General features: G+C 43.4%; 1 protein-coding gene across 5 annotated transcripts in view; it reads left to right on the top strand.

Moving 5' to 3' along the window:
- UBR5 (ubiquitin protein ligase E3 component n-recognin 5) overlaps positions 1–15447 on the top strand; it is a 126599-nt gene that overhangs the window by 86878 nt on the left and 24274 nt on the right. For all 5 annotated transcript variants that reach the window (XM_029063549.2, XM_029063550.2, XM_029063552.2 and 2 more), the window contains 12 exons: positions 2806–2954; positions 6499–6590; positions 7714–7860; positions 7964–8082; positions 8196–8322; positions 8409–8538; positions 8871–9031; positions 9144–9383; positions 10987–11110; positions 12231–12342; positions 14455–14586; positions 15095–15352. In XM_029063549.2, the coding sequence (XP_028919382.1) occupies positions 2806–2954; positions 6499–6590; positions 7714–7860; positions 7964–8082; positions 8196–8322; positions 8409–8538; positions 8871–9031; positions 9144–9383; positions 10987–11110; positions 12231–12342; positions 14455–14586; positions 15095–15352 (1791 nt within the window). The remainder of the gene's footprint in view (positions 1–2805; positions 2955–6498; positions 6591–7713; positions 7861–7963; positions 8083–8195; positions 8323–8408; positions 8539–8870; positions 9032–9143; positions 9384–10986; positions 11111–12230; positions 12343–14454; positions 14587–15094; positions 15353–15447) is intronic.

Raw genomic sequence — 15447 nt, 5'->3', positions numbered from 1 at the left:
TAGCACATCACTCAGGTGACAAATGGAGCTGTGGTCCAAACCATCTTTCTCTTTCTAGCACTATTACCCCTTTCCCCAGGACCCTTTTGCTCTCTTGTAGGGGTCCTGGAGCTCACATTTTTCTGGTCTGTTCCCCTCATCCCTTGGGGCATTCCAGGCTCTAGTCTCATCCGTGGCTCAGTGGAAAGGGCATGGGCTTGGGAGTCAGAGGTCATGGGTTCAAATCCCGGCCCTGCCACTTGTCAACTGTGTGACTGGGCAAGTCATTTTACTGCTCTGGGCCTCAGTTACCTCATCTGTAAAATGGGGATTGACCTGATTACCCTTTATCTACCCCAGTACTTAGAACAGTGCTCTGCACATAGTAAATGCTTAACAAATACCAACATTATTTTTATTATTACAAGTTCTTTGGATGCCAGGATACACTGCCATTGATATTCCTGATGGCTCCATCCCCTTAGAGGTAGGAGCCTCACTCCTCTGAAGGCTTCACTTCTCTACCCCTAAGCCTTCTGGGTTTCCTAACCCTCACATCTCAGTCCCTCTCTATACCCCGTGTCCTTCCGGAGTCACAGCTCCAAGTTTTTCCCGTGGCCTGACCGCCAAGGATCGCAGCTGAAACCTTCCCTCCCAAAATGGCTTCCATTCATCCTTCCCAGTCTTTCCCTCTGTTTGACTGGGTTGCAAGTTACTTCCATATAAGGCTTTAGTGCCTGCTTATTTAGTCTCCCCTCAGAGAGGGGTACTTAGGAGTGAGTCTTTAACTTGTGGTTATAGTCGTTGTTGTCGTCTTAATATTTAAGTGCCATTCCTAATCTGTTTATTCTTCAAATCTGCTTTAAACCAAGCCATTCTCTTTTCAGAGAAATAGTATGCAGTTTCTGAATTCTAACCTTGAAGAAGGCGCATTGAGGTTAACTTCCTTCTAGAGCCTAAACTCTGCACAATAAATGAATAAAATCAAATGAATAAATTAAGTCTTCAATACCAGATGTTTGTATAAAATAAACTTCATATGTGCTGTACATTCCTTCTCCTTCTCACCTCACTCTCATTGTTACTTGCCCAGTACAGCCACTGATACCTGGTTCTAATTTTCTAACTTTTGGAGTGGGATTGCCTGATCCAGGTGCCTGCTATATCCTGGTTAGACTAGTGTATGCAGCCTTCTGCCTCATCTCTCTACCCCTCATCTTTTTGTCTTCAGTCTTTCTCCTCTCAAACTCACACTTTATATCTGTTTGTTCTTTCTATTGAAAAAGAAGTCACCAATGATAGTGAATTTCCCCTATGAGAGTACGTGTGGCTGGGAAGGTCAGCGCAGAATCCACACTCCCGTCTACACTGGTCACATTCAAAGGGTGTCCCTGGTAGTGATGGTGATGGAGTGCTTAGTGTTTGCAGAGCCTGGCACTGTTTTCTCTTTCTCATTCCATGCGAATTATTGTAAACCGCTTCATTCAATCATTCAGGTATTTCGGGCTTACCAAAAGTGTAAATGCAACTGAGGCGATTTATCAGCTTGCACCTGGGACACAACACAATAACACAATCCAAAGTGTTTAAGGGAAGTTCAAAAATCAAAGCTGTGACAGAGTTCAGCTCCCTGGGCAGCACACTGAGCAGTGATGCAATGACAGACAGGGACACCCAAAACAGCATCAAAAAGGCCAACACATCCTTAAGGAGACTATCAGGGTGTGGCGGCGATGAAGCATCAGGCTCCAGACCAAACTAAGTGCCTACAGAGCTGTAGTGTTGACCAGCCTTGCCTACCAGCATTACCTCTGGGCCATCCTCAGCATCAAGCGGGAAGACAAGATCACAACACAATTTTGGAACTTAGTCTCCTAGTTTTGAGGCTCTACTCATCTTAGCACAGCTCTGCTGGGTGGGGCACGTGAGGAGAATGAGCAGCAGTGGGATGTCCAGACTGTTGCCATAGGGAGAGCCGAAACTGGCCAAACAAAAAGCTAAGGGCCCATAGGAAGCATTTTCAGAATGCAAGGAAACAGTCTTGGTCAGTGGTGCCTCCCAGCTGAAAAGAGGACTCATTGCTGAGGATGGACCTGGGTGTGGCGCACTGCCATCAAGAAGAGAGTTAGCCTTCTTTGAGCAAAAGCTTCACACAGAAAGAGAGACAAGAAGGTAAAGGAACAGCGCTAGGCACTTATAAACATTCAGTGCATCCATCAATGGAATTTATTGAACACTTACTATGTTCAGAGCACCAGATTTAGAGCTTGGGAGAGGACAACCCGACAGGATTAGCAGACACGTTCCCTGTCCATAACAAGCAGAGACAACCTTTTTTATGGGCCGACTGTGGACTCATGGGCAAACTTCACCATCAGCGGTCATCTCGCAAACATGGAGGTCTATATCTCTCTGTGCAGGGCCAGCACACTTAGGCATTGTAGTGTAGAGTGTGAGTACTTACTGTAAGTATATTTGATGTGAATTAGTGTGTGCATGCACAAAATATGGTCTTTTTAGTTCAATAAAACATCTAAAGGAGAAAAACTAAAAGATAAGTAAAGAGGCTTTTTAAAGAGGTGTGCTGTTGCTCCTAAAGCTCTTATCTCCAGACCACATTATTGAGGAATTGGTATTCATCCTTCAAACTCTGGTTTCTTTTCTAGTGAAAAAAAAATTTCCTAATATATTTCTCTTTGAAAAATAGGTGTAACAGTACCCTTATCCAATCTTAAGTTTTATGTTTTAAGTATAATACTGTGTTTACTCATTTGTCTGTCTTCCCTCTCCTTTTTCCGACCATGTTTCGTCTTTTGTTTTTCTAAGCTGAGGCATCGTCAAGTGAAAAAGAAGAAGATGTATTTATGGGAATGGTGTGCCCATCTGGCACAAACCCGGATGACTCTCCGTTGTATGTGTTGTGTTGCAATGACACTTGTAGCTTTACGTGGACAGGAGCAGAGCACATTAATCAGGTAAGCGCTACATGACCTCTGATAGTCTGAAATGTGGTCTGGCCTGTGTATAATAGATCAGTGAGTCAGTGGTGTTTATTGAGCACATACTGTGGGCAGAGCCCTGTGCTAAACACTTGGGAGAGTACAGTAACAACAGAATTAGCAAACACGTTTGCTGTCCATAACGAGCATGAAAGTAAATTATAGTGGTAGTCAAGGGACTGAGAAATTGAAATTGCTCTATCCCGATTCACGTAGACCCTGGACCTTGGAATGGCCCTGAAAGGGTGTTGCCTCTTACCCCTGTTACCTAAGACTAACGGTGAAGGCTGAAGGTGAGGAAAACTTGGAAGTGATGGGAAGAAATGGGGAGGACAAAGCCAAAGAGGTTTCAGATGAGGCGGGAGTAAGAATATTAGCAGAGGGACCAAAGAGAGAGGCCTAATACTTCTGCTTGCTTTCTCCTCTTTAAGAGACTCAGGTTAAAAGGAATAGCTCTTAGATCCACCCCTAAGCTCTCCTTCTCTGAAACTTCCTTTTCTTTGGCGGAGCTGCTTGGGTCAGGAAGGGGTAAGCACCCTTTGGCACCATTTGGTCCTGAAGTCTTTAAGACAGTATGTATTTTACTAAATTACTCCTTTCAACACATTAAAAATCAATCTGTGGTATTTATTGAGTGCTTACTGTGTGCAGAGCGCTGTTCTGGGTGCTTGGGAGAGTATTTGGACAAGAGAAATTAAGAGATGTATTCCATGACCATTTTGAGTTAATCCTCTTCTTTAGACTTAAAAGTTCTGTCCCAAAGAATATTTATCTCCTTCACCCCACTCAAAGGATTTGGTATCAGAGCAAAAATTTACATGGATCTTAGGGGAAATTTTCTGGGAGAGGACACTGGCTTTCTGGCTATACTGAAGGGCTGGATGGATTAGTTTTCAGCAGCAGCAGCAGCAATGCCATTTCATTCATTCATTCTCATTCATTCATTCATTCCATTGTATTTATTGAGCACTTACCGTTTATTGAGGCCCTGTTTGGTGTGGGGTTTTCTACACTGAGAGAAAAAGGCAACACAGTTCCTACCATCTATTAGGAGGAAGATAGACTGATTTAAAATCATGTATATGTAGCTTTAGCAGGAGAAAGGACCAAGAATATAACAATAGCACGAGTGTCAGGGTGAGTTCATTGAAAAAGTACTTGTTCGCATAATTTCATATGCACTTAAACGTTCATGTGAAATGTGGATACACATGCATTAGTCCTGAGGGTGGGTGTGGCTCTCCCCCCAGCTTTCTCCATTTTACATATTGGGTTCATTCATTCATTCATTCAATAGTATTTATTGAGCGCTTACTATGTGCAGAACACTGTACTAAGCACTTGGGATGAACAAGTCGGCAACAGATAGAGACAGTCCCTGCCGTTTGACGGGCTTACAGTCTAATCGGGGGGAGATGGACAGACAAGAACAATGGCAATAAATAGAGTCAAGGGGAAGAACATCTCGTAAAAAGAATGGCAACTAAATAGAATCGAGGTGATGTACAATTCATTAACAAAATAAATAGGGTAATGAAAATATATACAGTTGAGCGGACGAGTACAGTGCTGTGGGGATGGGAAGGGAGAGGGGGAGGAGCAGAGGGAAAAGGGGAAAAAGAGGGTTTAGCTGCGGAGAGGTAAAGGGGGGGTGGCAGAGGGAGTAGAGGGAGAAGAGGAGCTCAGTCTGGGAAAGCCTCTTGGAGGAGGTGAGTTTTAAGTAGGGTTTTGAAGAGGGAAAGAGAATCAGTTTGGCGAAGGTGAGGAGGGAGGGCGTTCCGGGACCGCGGGAGGATGTGGAGACGGCGAGATAGGCGAGACCGAGGGACGGTGAGGAGGTGGGCGGCAGAGGAGTGGAGCGTGCGGGGTGGGTGGTGGAAAGAGAGAAGGGAGGAGAGGTAGGAAGGGGCAAGGTGATGGAGAGCCTCGAAGCCTAGAGTGAGGAGTTTTTGTTTGGAGCGGAGGTCGATAGGCAACCACTGGAGTTGTTTAAGAAGGGGAGTGACATGCCCAGATCGTTTCTGCAGGAAGATGAGCCGGGCAGCGGAGTGAAGAATAGACCGGAGCGGGGCGAGAGAGGAGGAAGGAAGGTCGGAGAGAAGGCTGACACGGTAGTCTAGCCGGGATATAACGAGAGCCCGTAACAGTAAGGTAGCCGTTTGGGTGGAGAGGAAAGGGCGGATCTTGGCGATATTGTAGAGGTGAAACCGGCAGGTCTCGGTAATGGATAGGATGTGTGGGGTGAACGAGAGAGACGAGTCAAGGATGACACTGAGATCGCGGGCCTGAGAGACGGGAAGGATGGTCATGTCATCGACGGTGATAGAGAAGTCTGGGAGAGGACCGGGTTTGGGAGGGAAGATGAGGATCTCAGTCTTGCTTGGGTCTCCCCCCCTCACTCCCAAGATCACCTCCTTACCGTCCCTCCCCCTGGCTTTTTCCCACTTTCCTCTGACCGCTCGTTTTACGCAGTTCCCCCAGCCTGGAATTCCCTAGCCCACCAAATCAACCTTTGGCTTCCCCGTCTTCAAGTCCCTCCTAAAATTCCAAAGAACAATAATAATATCAATAACGATTATGATATTTATGGTATTAGTTAAGCGCTTATTATGGCACTATCAGGCCAGGCGCAGTCGCCATCACACATGGGGCTTGCAGTCTAAGCAGGAGGGAGAACAGCTCTCGAATCACATTTTATAGATGAGAAAACTGAGGCACAGAGAAGCAAAGTGATTTGTTCAAGATCACCCAGCAGGAAAGTGGCAGAGCCGGGATTAGAACCCAGGTCTCCCGACTCCTAGGCCTGTGCTCATTCCTCTGATTCACTACTTCTACCCAAGGATTCCTCCGTTATTTCCCAACGTTGTGAGATAGCAACGTATTAGTCGTCTTTAACACTCACTATTAGTACTTATTCCCGGTACTCAAGGGTGTATATGTACATTCATTTGTTTCCGTTATTTGTGAATGCATTTTTCTGTCCGTCTCCTCTGTTAGACAGTGAGCATCTTCAGTCAAGGGGTTAGTGTTATGTATCGAGTACCTACTGTGTGCAAAACACTGTAGTAAGGGCTTGGGAAAGTAAGATCCAATAGGGTTGGGAGATGCGATCTCTGTCCAAAAGGAGCTAGCAGTCTTGTGGACCAGGCGCTTGTTTGGTGCTGCTCTTGTACTTTCCCAGGGTCTTAGTGATTTGATCCCAGTGGGTGCTTGATAAATTGTTACTACTGTTTCCACTACTGCGTGACTGGATGTTGGGAAATGCATAAATCTTGTTGCTTTTGATTTAACCTATTTGCTTCTGATGTCTTTTATATGACCTTTTGCTAATCGAATTTATTGCCGAGGGCTCATCAACTTTAGGCTCCCCTTTTTCAATTTCTAACTCTCATTAGAATGCTGCATTGTGGAAACAAAGGTGGCCTATCTAAATTGTTAGTTACATGTCATTTGATTAGTTTAATGATTTTATGTAGGTTTTTTTCCCCCATCTTAACGCAATGTGATGCTTTCATTTCAGGATATTTTTGAATGTCGTACTTGCGGCTTGCTAGAATCACTTTGCTGCTGTACAGAATGTGCGAGGGTCTGTCATAAGGGTCACGATTGCAAGTAAGAGCTATCTTTCTTGTTTTGATTTTTCTGATTCTTTAAATTGTTCACAAACCTAACCTTCTACTTTAATGTTTCTACATTTTATCATGTTCAGTTTTATCTGTGAAGCTGTTCAAAATTGATCATCCATTTCCTTACAAAATGATTATAGTATAAAGGGTGTTTGCCCTCAAAAATATATTTTTGATTCATAATTGAGAATTTCAACATTAAAGATAAAAGTATTTCCCTCCAAGTTACACTCCACTGGGAATGAGTTCACTTATTTTGTCAAGTTCTGTGACTAGGGAGACTAAATTTCTGCCTTTGTGTGAATACAGATGGGTATTTTTAGGCTTTTGTTATAAAAATACGATAAAATTCTGTTGTTCTAATGGTGTTTATAGAATTTCTTCCCTCTCAAGACTTTGTGTATTTTATAGGAAGCTTATAAACCTTTCAATTTTCCTGCCACATTAAATTTTAAGAAACGCTTCAGTATGGAATTGACAGGGAGGACACTACTTGTCTAGGCTTGAATCTTTAGTCACCTGCTGAGAGTGCACAAGCCCAAGGTGGTGTTTGAGCGTAGGTTTAGCAAACTTGCCGGAGGCCTGAAGGTAGGGCTGCCTTTTCAGTCCAATATGGGACTTGGGAATGTGTGAGTGAATAGTCCGATGGACAGATTAGTGTTTATATTTCATATCCTAATCTATATTGGTCTAGTCTACCTTGTGAATGAGAGAACAGGTAAATATGAGCAAACCGTGTTGGTCTTTACCCTTTGTTTTCTACTTACCACCATACTAATTGGTACTGTTAATGTGAATCTTTGAGAGGTGACGGCACACATAAAAACGTGAGAAAAATTTGATCTTCCCATTTTAATTCAGTTGATGTTTTCCTGACTCTACTAAATTATATTAAATTGACTTAGGACTGGGACCCAAGACTTTAAAATTCATTCAGTTGTATTTATGGTGCGCTTACTGTGTACAGAGCACTGTACTAAGCGCTTGGAATGTATAATTCGGCAACAGAGACAGTCCCTGCCCAGCAACGGGCTCAGAGTCTAAAATGCTAATATGGAACTGATTTATAAAATAGTAGCTGAGCGGCTTTGTCATTTGGTCTTTCCTAGGCTCAAACGGACATCACCGACAGCCTATTGCGATTGCTGGGAAAAGTGCAAATGTAAAACACTAATTGCTGGACAAAAGTCTGCTCGACTCGATCTGCTCTACCGCCTGCTTACTACCACCAATCTTGTAACGCTGCCAAATAGCAGGCAAGTGTGAACTTGGGGGGCCAGAGAGTCAGTAAGATTGAGAGGGAAGAGAGAAGCCTTTACAGTTTTTAGCCTCTTCTCACCAAGGTGTTTTGTGTTATAGGGGGGAACACTTGCTGCTGTTTTTAGTCCAGACTGTTGCAAGGCAAACTGTAGAACACTGCCAGTATAGGCCACCTCGAATTAGGGAAGATCGTAATCGAAAAACCGCAAATCCTGAAGGTGAGACATAGCCCAGGAAAGTTTTAAATGTTGAAACACTGCCTTATTTTATTTGACTTACCATGGTTACCATCATTCTTTTTTTTTTTTTTTTTTGGTAAACCTCCCACTAGATTCAGATATGCCTGATCATGATTTAGAGCCTCCAAGATTTGCCCAGCTTGCTCTGGAGCGTGTGTTGCAGGACTGGAATGCCTTGAAATCTATGATCATGTTTGGTTCACAGGAGAATAAAGACCCGTATGTATTCATCGGCCTTTAACAATTTAATAATTACTGGTGTTTTTCTGAAGTTTGACTGTATTTTATCTTGTTCATGTTTCAAGCCTCAGTGCCAGCAGTAGAATAGGTCATCTCTTGCCTGAAGAACAAGTATACCTTAATCAACAAAGTGGCACCATTCGGTTAGACTGTTTCACACACTGCCTTATAGTCAAGTGTACTGCAGATATTTTAGTAAGTATACCGTATTGCTTTCAACGCGATCCTGTTCAGTGGAAAGGTTATTGAGCATTAAAAAAAAATGACTTTAAACATTGTAAGAGATGTGTTTTAAGTGACTTGTCAAACACTAGTACAAAGTATTATGTCAGGAAACGAATGTCATCTTTATTTAGGGCGTGAAAGATGTTAGGTTTTTTTTTTTTAAATTTCAAATTTCAAACTGCAGGTTAGTCATTTGTAAATTAATTAAGAGACGCTTTAAACAATATAAGTGTTTAAATTGTTAATGGGGAAATATGTTGTCAACAAAATAGTGGATGTAATTTAATGTTATGTTTCTTTAGCTCTTAGATACTTTGTTAGGTACTCTCGTAAAAGAGCTCCAAAATAAATATACTCCCGGCCGTAGAGAAGAAGCTATTGCTGTGACAATGAGGTTTCTACGTTCAGTGGCAAGAGTTTTTGTCATTCTTAGTGTGGAAATGGCTTCGTCCAAAAAGAAAAAGTAAGATGCCTGCCATTTCTTTGTCTCTGGATAAGTAATTTTAGGGAACTTGTCATATGCAAGATGTAAAAAAAAAAAAAATTAATTCACTCTCCTTCTTCCCTCTTTTCAGCAACTTCATTCCACAGCCAATAGGAAAATGCAAACGTGTATTCCAAGCACTGCTGCCGTATGCTGTGGAAGAATTATGTAATGTAGCAGAATCTCTGATTATTCCCGTCCGGATGGGTATTGCTCGCCCCACTGCCCCATTTACTCTGGCTAGTACTAGCATAGATGCCATGCAAGGCAGCGAAGAACTGTTCTCTGTAGAACCGTTACCACCACGACCATCATCCGATCAATCGAGCAGGTAAAGTTAGCTCCTCCTTCCATTCTTCTGGGCTTCAAGTCTTCAGATAAGTGCACTGGGCCATCTGCCCCTAGGCAGGGAGAGGAACATCCGTTGAAACCCCTATACTCAGTGTGTGAAAGGCTCGTGGTAGGCTTTAGGAATAGTCACTTGCCCAGGGCTTCTGATGACGTGCTACTGGAGTGGCGAGGCCTTCCCATATTTAGCTTTCAGTTACCTATTGTGGGGCAGAAGGAGGTGATAAGAGAGGCTGCTCGTAAATAAGGTAAAAATTTATCGTACTTATTTACGAGCCAGCTTTACAGTAGTTTTTCTCAAGGTGAGACAGCAGCCATTTAGTCACTGCTCCCAGAGTTTAGCTTCCAGAGGAGGAATTGCTTTGGATTCCCGAATTATCTCGGCGGCTCCCAGTCCTTTCCTTTAGGAGAATAGCAGTGCAATTTTTTGAATGTCTGACAATTGACAACAATCGTTGCTGTCCTGCCGAAGGCGTCAGGGAAACAGCCTGACCTGGAGCAAAGAAAATGAACATCTCACTCCTCCTAGTAGTCTGCCTGGAGTTAAGTCGTTCTTCAGTCACCCTGATATTGAAGTTTTTAAGGATGAGTATAGTGAGTGAATGGATGAGGTAGTGATTGGAAACAATTATTCTTGGAATTTGCATCAGAATTTCCTTTCATTACAACTTGGTTACAGCTCCTTAAAAACATCCAATGATTGCTCATTCCTTTCCACATCAAACCAAAACTCCTGACCCTTTCCCTTTAAAGCAATGTCAGCTTTATCCATCATACTTACCTACTCTCCTCTCCCACTTCAACCCAGCTGGCAATGCTTCATTCCTCTCAAGTTGTCCTAACTGTACCTCTTCTGTCGCCAGACGCTTATTGTTGACATACTACAGCTCTTCCCAACTTCAAAGCCCTTCACAAATCACATCTCCTCTATGAGGGCTTATCTGACACATAAGTACTTAACATCCCCATTGCTCTCATGTAGATATCTTTTATACTCTTTCACTTCCTCTTACCTGTAAACAGTTAGGATCTGTCTCCCTTGCTATTGTATGCTCTTTGAGGACAGGGACCCTCTCTGTCAATCCTTAATACAGTGCTCTGCACACATTCAGTGCTCAGTAAATATATTGGGTTAATTACTTTCCACGCAGTTAGATCAGATAAACGGTATACCACTTTTAAAGCGTTTCACAGTGTAGCATAATTTTCATGTGAAATATTTAAAACGGAAGAACATGCTAATGTAGATTCAAGGCAGAAAAGTCCAGTTTGTTGTTACAAATCTGAATTTGTACAATGCAGCTTTATTTCAGTACCACGGGTGAATCTATCTGTGCCCTTTATCTGCATGAACTCATAAGAACTCAGTGGGGGATCACATTTGTAGGTCCTAGGGAGTTTTACTAACAGAAAATTTTGATATTATGTCTTTAAGTCAAAATGTGCATGCTAAATATGTAGCCCATTCTGTGCCTACTGTAAGATGCTTGCAAGTCAACAGTGTCTATGTTTTTCATTTGTGCTCAGTGAAGTATTCCAAACATAAAGTGTTCCATTAGGATTCAAAAGCTTGTGTTTTCTTACAGCTCCAGTCAATCTCAGTCATCCTACATTATTAGAAATCCTCAACAGAGACGCATCAGTCAATCCCAGCCGGTTCGCGGTAGAGATGAAGAGCAAGATGATATTGTTTCAGCAGATGTGGAAGAGGTTGGCCGTTTTATTTTTTTTTTTAAAGATAAAATAGCTATTTCGGTAATGCATAAGGGGACCTGGAGCCTGTGAACAAGACTTAGTTTATTGTCAGTAGGGTAAGCTGTTAGGGGTCTGCTGTACATTGGGGATATTGGAAAAATTCATTTTCATCCAAGGTGGCTATGTTAAGGGCCTCATCCCTCTGTTTAAGAATGCCCAAATGAAGGTTTCTCATCCCAGAGTGCTAAAATCTCTTGGGTGGAGGATGGGGTGACTTTGATATGGTTGAAATAATGAGCACACCAGAATGTTATCAAACCAAAGCAGCATGGCCTAGTGGAAAGAGCGTGGGTCTGGGAGTTAGAGAGTCTGGGTTGTAATCCTGGCTCTGCCAATTGCTTACTTCGTGACCTTGGGCGAGTCATCTAACTCCTCTTTGTTTCCTCAGCTGTAAAATGGGGATTAAATGAAATACTTGTTTTCCTTCCCTCTTAGACTGTGAGCCTTATGTGAGACGGTGTCCAACCTAATTGACTTAGAGCAGTGTTTGACACATAGTAAGCGCTTAAATCCCAGTTAAAGAATTCCAGTATCACCGTTCTTCCCTTTGCTTTCTTTTCTTGTTTCCAGCCCTTAGCATTGTCTCATTGCCATTGTCCCTGACATGATGCTTTGTCCATCGGATTTCTGCCTTGTCTTTCCACCTGCCAACTTTTTTTTCTTTCTTTGGGGATTGATATGACAGTGAGAGAAGTGGCTAGGCGCATTGGGAGAAAAGTTTATAATTGGTCAAAGTCAACTGAATAGGGAGTAATGCTCTGTTACAGTGTGGTTTGTGTTTTTTAATGAGTTGTAAAAATATCAGGAATTGGATGGAAGCCCCACAAGTAAGGCTCTTACCCATATTCAAATTTTATGCTCGTTTTCCCTGAATCGTGTAAATGGTAATCTTGCTTAACTATCTTTCCTGTAACTTTGAATGATTTTCTTTGTCAGTTCTTCGTTAGTTCGTTCAGAGTTTGTTCTTCCTAAATGATAAATAAAACTTTTCACTGGCAGCCCTGTTAACCCTTTAGTACAAAGCTTGCTGGACGTTCTAGTGCGTGTGTGTCTGAAAATACGAATCGGGTTTCAGGTCGAGGTGGTGGAAGGTGTAGCTGGAGAAGAGGACCATCATGATGAACAAGAAGAGCACGGGGAAGAAAATGCTGAAGCCGAAGGACAGCACGACGAACACGATGAGGATGGTGTGTATCTTATTCATGCCCAGCTCTATTTCAGAGTATCTTAAAATTTGCGTTTAGGAGGCTTGAAAGTAAAATGCCACTGAATGCCATTGAAGCAGCATGGACTCGTGAGTCAGAAGAACCTGGGTTCTTATCCTGGCTCTGCCACTTGTCTGCTGTGTGACCTTGCGCAGTGACTTAACTTCTTTATGTCTCAGTCAGTGGGGATTAAGACTGTGAGCCCCATGTGGGACAAGGACTGTGCCCAATTTGCTTGTATCTACCCCAGCACTTTATTACAGTGGCTGGCACAGTAATCGCTTAACAACATTATTCAACCTTAGCTTCACTGACACTGTCCTCTCCTGCTTCTCCTCTTATCTCTCTGGCTGTTCTTTCTCAGTCTCCTTCGTGGGCTCTTACTCTCCCTTCCACCCCCTAAATGGCTCAGTTCTGGGTCCCCTCCTATTTGCCATCTACACCCACTCCCTTGGATAACTCATTCGCTCCCATGGTTTCAACTACCATCTCTCATCTCTATGCGGATGATACCCAAATCTAGATCTCCAGCCCTGATCTCTTTTCCGCTCTGCAGTCTCGCATTTCCTCTTGCTTTCAAGACATCTCAATTGGATGTCCTCCCTTCACCTCAAGCTTAACAGGTCCAAAACAGAACTTTCGTATCTTCCCACTCAAACCCTGTCCTTCCCCTGACTTTCTCATCCCTATAGATGGCACCACCATCCTTCCTATTTCACAAGCCTGTAACCTCTCTCATTCAACCCATATATTCAGTCCATCACTAAAGCTTGTCATTCCCCCTTCACAACATTGCTAAAATCTGCCCTTTGCTCTCCATCCAGACTGCCACCACGTTTATACAGTCCCGCGTGGATTACTGTATCAGCCTCCTCGCTGACCTCCCAGCCCCCTCTATCTCCCCACTCCAGTCCTTTCTTCACTCTGTTGCCCGAATCATGTCCCTACAAAAATGTACAGGACATGTACCCGGCTCCTCAAAAACCTCCAGTGATTGCCTTTCCACCTCCACATCAAACAAAAACTCCTCACCTTTGGTTCTGAAGCACTCAATCACTTTACCCATTCCTACCTCACCTTGCTACTCTTCTACTACAACCCAGCCCTCACACTTTGCTCCTCTAATGCTAACCTTCTCAATGTGCGTCGATCTCGGTATCGCTGTTGACCCCTTGCCCACGACCGGCCTCTGGCCTGGAACGCCCTCCCTCCCCAAATCCGTCAGACAATTACTTCCCGCCCCCGGAAAAGCCTAATTGAAGGCACATCTCCAAGAGGCCTTGGAGACCTTCCCTACTAACCCCCCCCACTTCTGCCACTCCCTTCTGCCTCGCCCTGACTTGCTCCATCTCTCCCCCCTCCCACCCCCGCCCCACAGCACTTATGTGCACAGTGTGATTCTAGAGAAGCAGCGTGGCTCAGTGGAAAGAGCCCGGGCTTGGGAGTCAGAGGTCATGGGTTCGAATTCAGGCTCTGCCACTTGTCAGCTGTGTGACGGTGAGCAAGTCACTTAACTTCTCTGTGCCTCATTTACCTCATCTGTAAAATGGGGATTAAGACTTTGAGCCTCACGTGGGACAACCTGATTACCCTGTATCTGCCCCAGCATTTAGAACAGTGCTCTGCACTTAGTAAGCCCTTAACAAATACCAACATTTTTTTTTTTTAATATCTGTAATTTATTTATATTAATGTCTGTGCCGTGCTCCCCCCCACCACCATAAGCTCAATGGGGGCAAGAAATGAGTCTCTACTCCTCCAAATGCTTAGTACAGTGCTCTACACACAGTAAACTCTCAATAAATGCCATTTAATTAAGGAACAGACTCTGAAAATTGTGTTTCCAAATTATTTTCTGCTGAGTACTCTTTGAAACTTGTTTATCTTTTACATCCTGCCTTGTGGAATTTTATACTGAACATCCCAGGTCTTCCAATTTTTATAGACAGCTGTCCTTTATCTCAGATATCCTTTGACTTTTCTCTATTCTCGACGCTTTTTCCTCGGCTTTTGGGTTTCTTTTTAGCTCTTCAGACCATTTGAACTCTGGTGACCCGGGACATCACTGAACTTCATTTTTAAACTATTTTCTAGGGAGTGACATGGAGCTGGATTTACTAGCAGCGGCTGAAACTGAAAGCGACAGTGAGAGTAACCACAGTAACCAGGATAATGCCAGTGGGCGCCGAAGCGTCGTCACCGCAGCCACTGCTGGTTCAGAAGCAGGTATGACACTAACAATCGTATTTATTGAGTGCTTACCTTGTGCAGTGCACTCTACTAAGCACTTGGGAAGTGCACTATTATAGAGTTGATAGACAAGTTCCCTGCCCACAATGTCCTGAGCATTTTTTTCCTCCAAAGGTAGATTTGATTATTGTATTTTTATATACTTAGATTATTTAAATAAACCATACCTACTGTAAGATAACTGAAAAGGAGCCCAAGCTTCACTTTTTCTCCTCTCTGCTCGCTTAACCCTAAAATGGAGGACCTTGTTCAAATTCTTTTCTTTTTTATAGTTGTAGAAAGTCATATTGAAACTGTTTTATAAAGTGGCTTCTAAGAAGCTTAATTGGTCTTACAGACCATGGATAAGAAGACAGATTGGATATTCTTATAAGTCTATAAATACAACTTTCTGGAAAGGAAATGAATCATAATTGCGAGATGTCTTCATTCCTCTAAACCAATTCAGGATAATGTTATTTTTTTCCCTTGGTAATTCAATCAGGTGCCAGCAGTGTTCCTGCCTTTTTTTCCGAAGATGACTCTCAGTCTAATGACTCGAGTGATTCGGACAGTAGCAGCAGCCAGAGTGATGACATAGAGCAGGAGACCTTTATGTTGGACGAGCCTCTGGAGAGAACCACCAACAGCTCCCATGCCAACGGTGCCGCCCAGGCGCCTCGCTCAATGCAGTGGGCCGTGCGCAACACCCAAAATCCCAGAGCGACAAGCACCGCTCCTTCCAGTACGTCGGCACCAGCAGGCAAGTTCCCCTACGACGCTTTCTAGTCAACGCCCATTGGCTCTGTCACTGAGGCGTCTTCGCTTTGGGTGAGATGGACGTGTCAATATGTGGTC

Source organism: Ornithorhynchus anatinus, chromosome 4, assembly GCF_004115215.2.
Source record: "Ornithorhynchus anatinus isolate Pmale09 chromosome 4, mOrnAna1.pri.v4, whole genome shotgun sequence".
NCBI classification, from domain to species: Eukaryota; Metazoa; Chordata; class Mammalia; order Monotremata; family Ornithorhynchidae; genus Ornithorhynchus; species Ornithorhynchus anatinus.
This window is presented reverse-complemented; position numbering and strand designations above follow the sequence as displayed.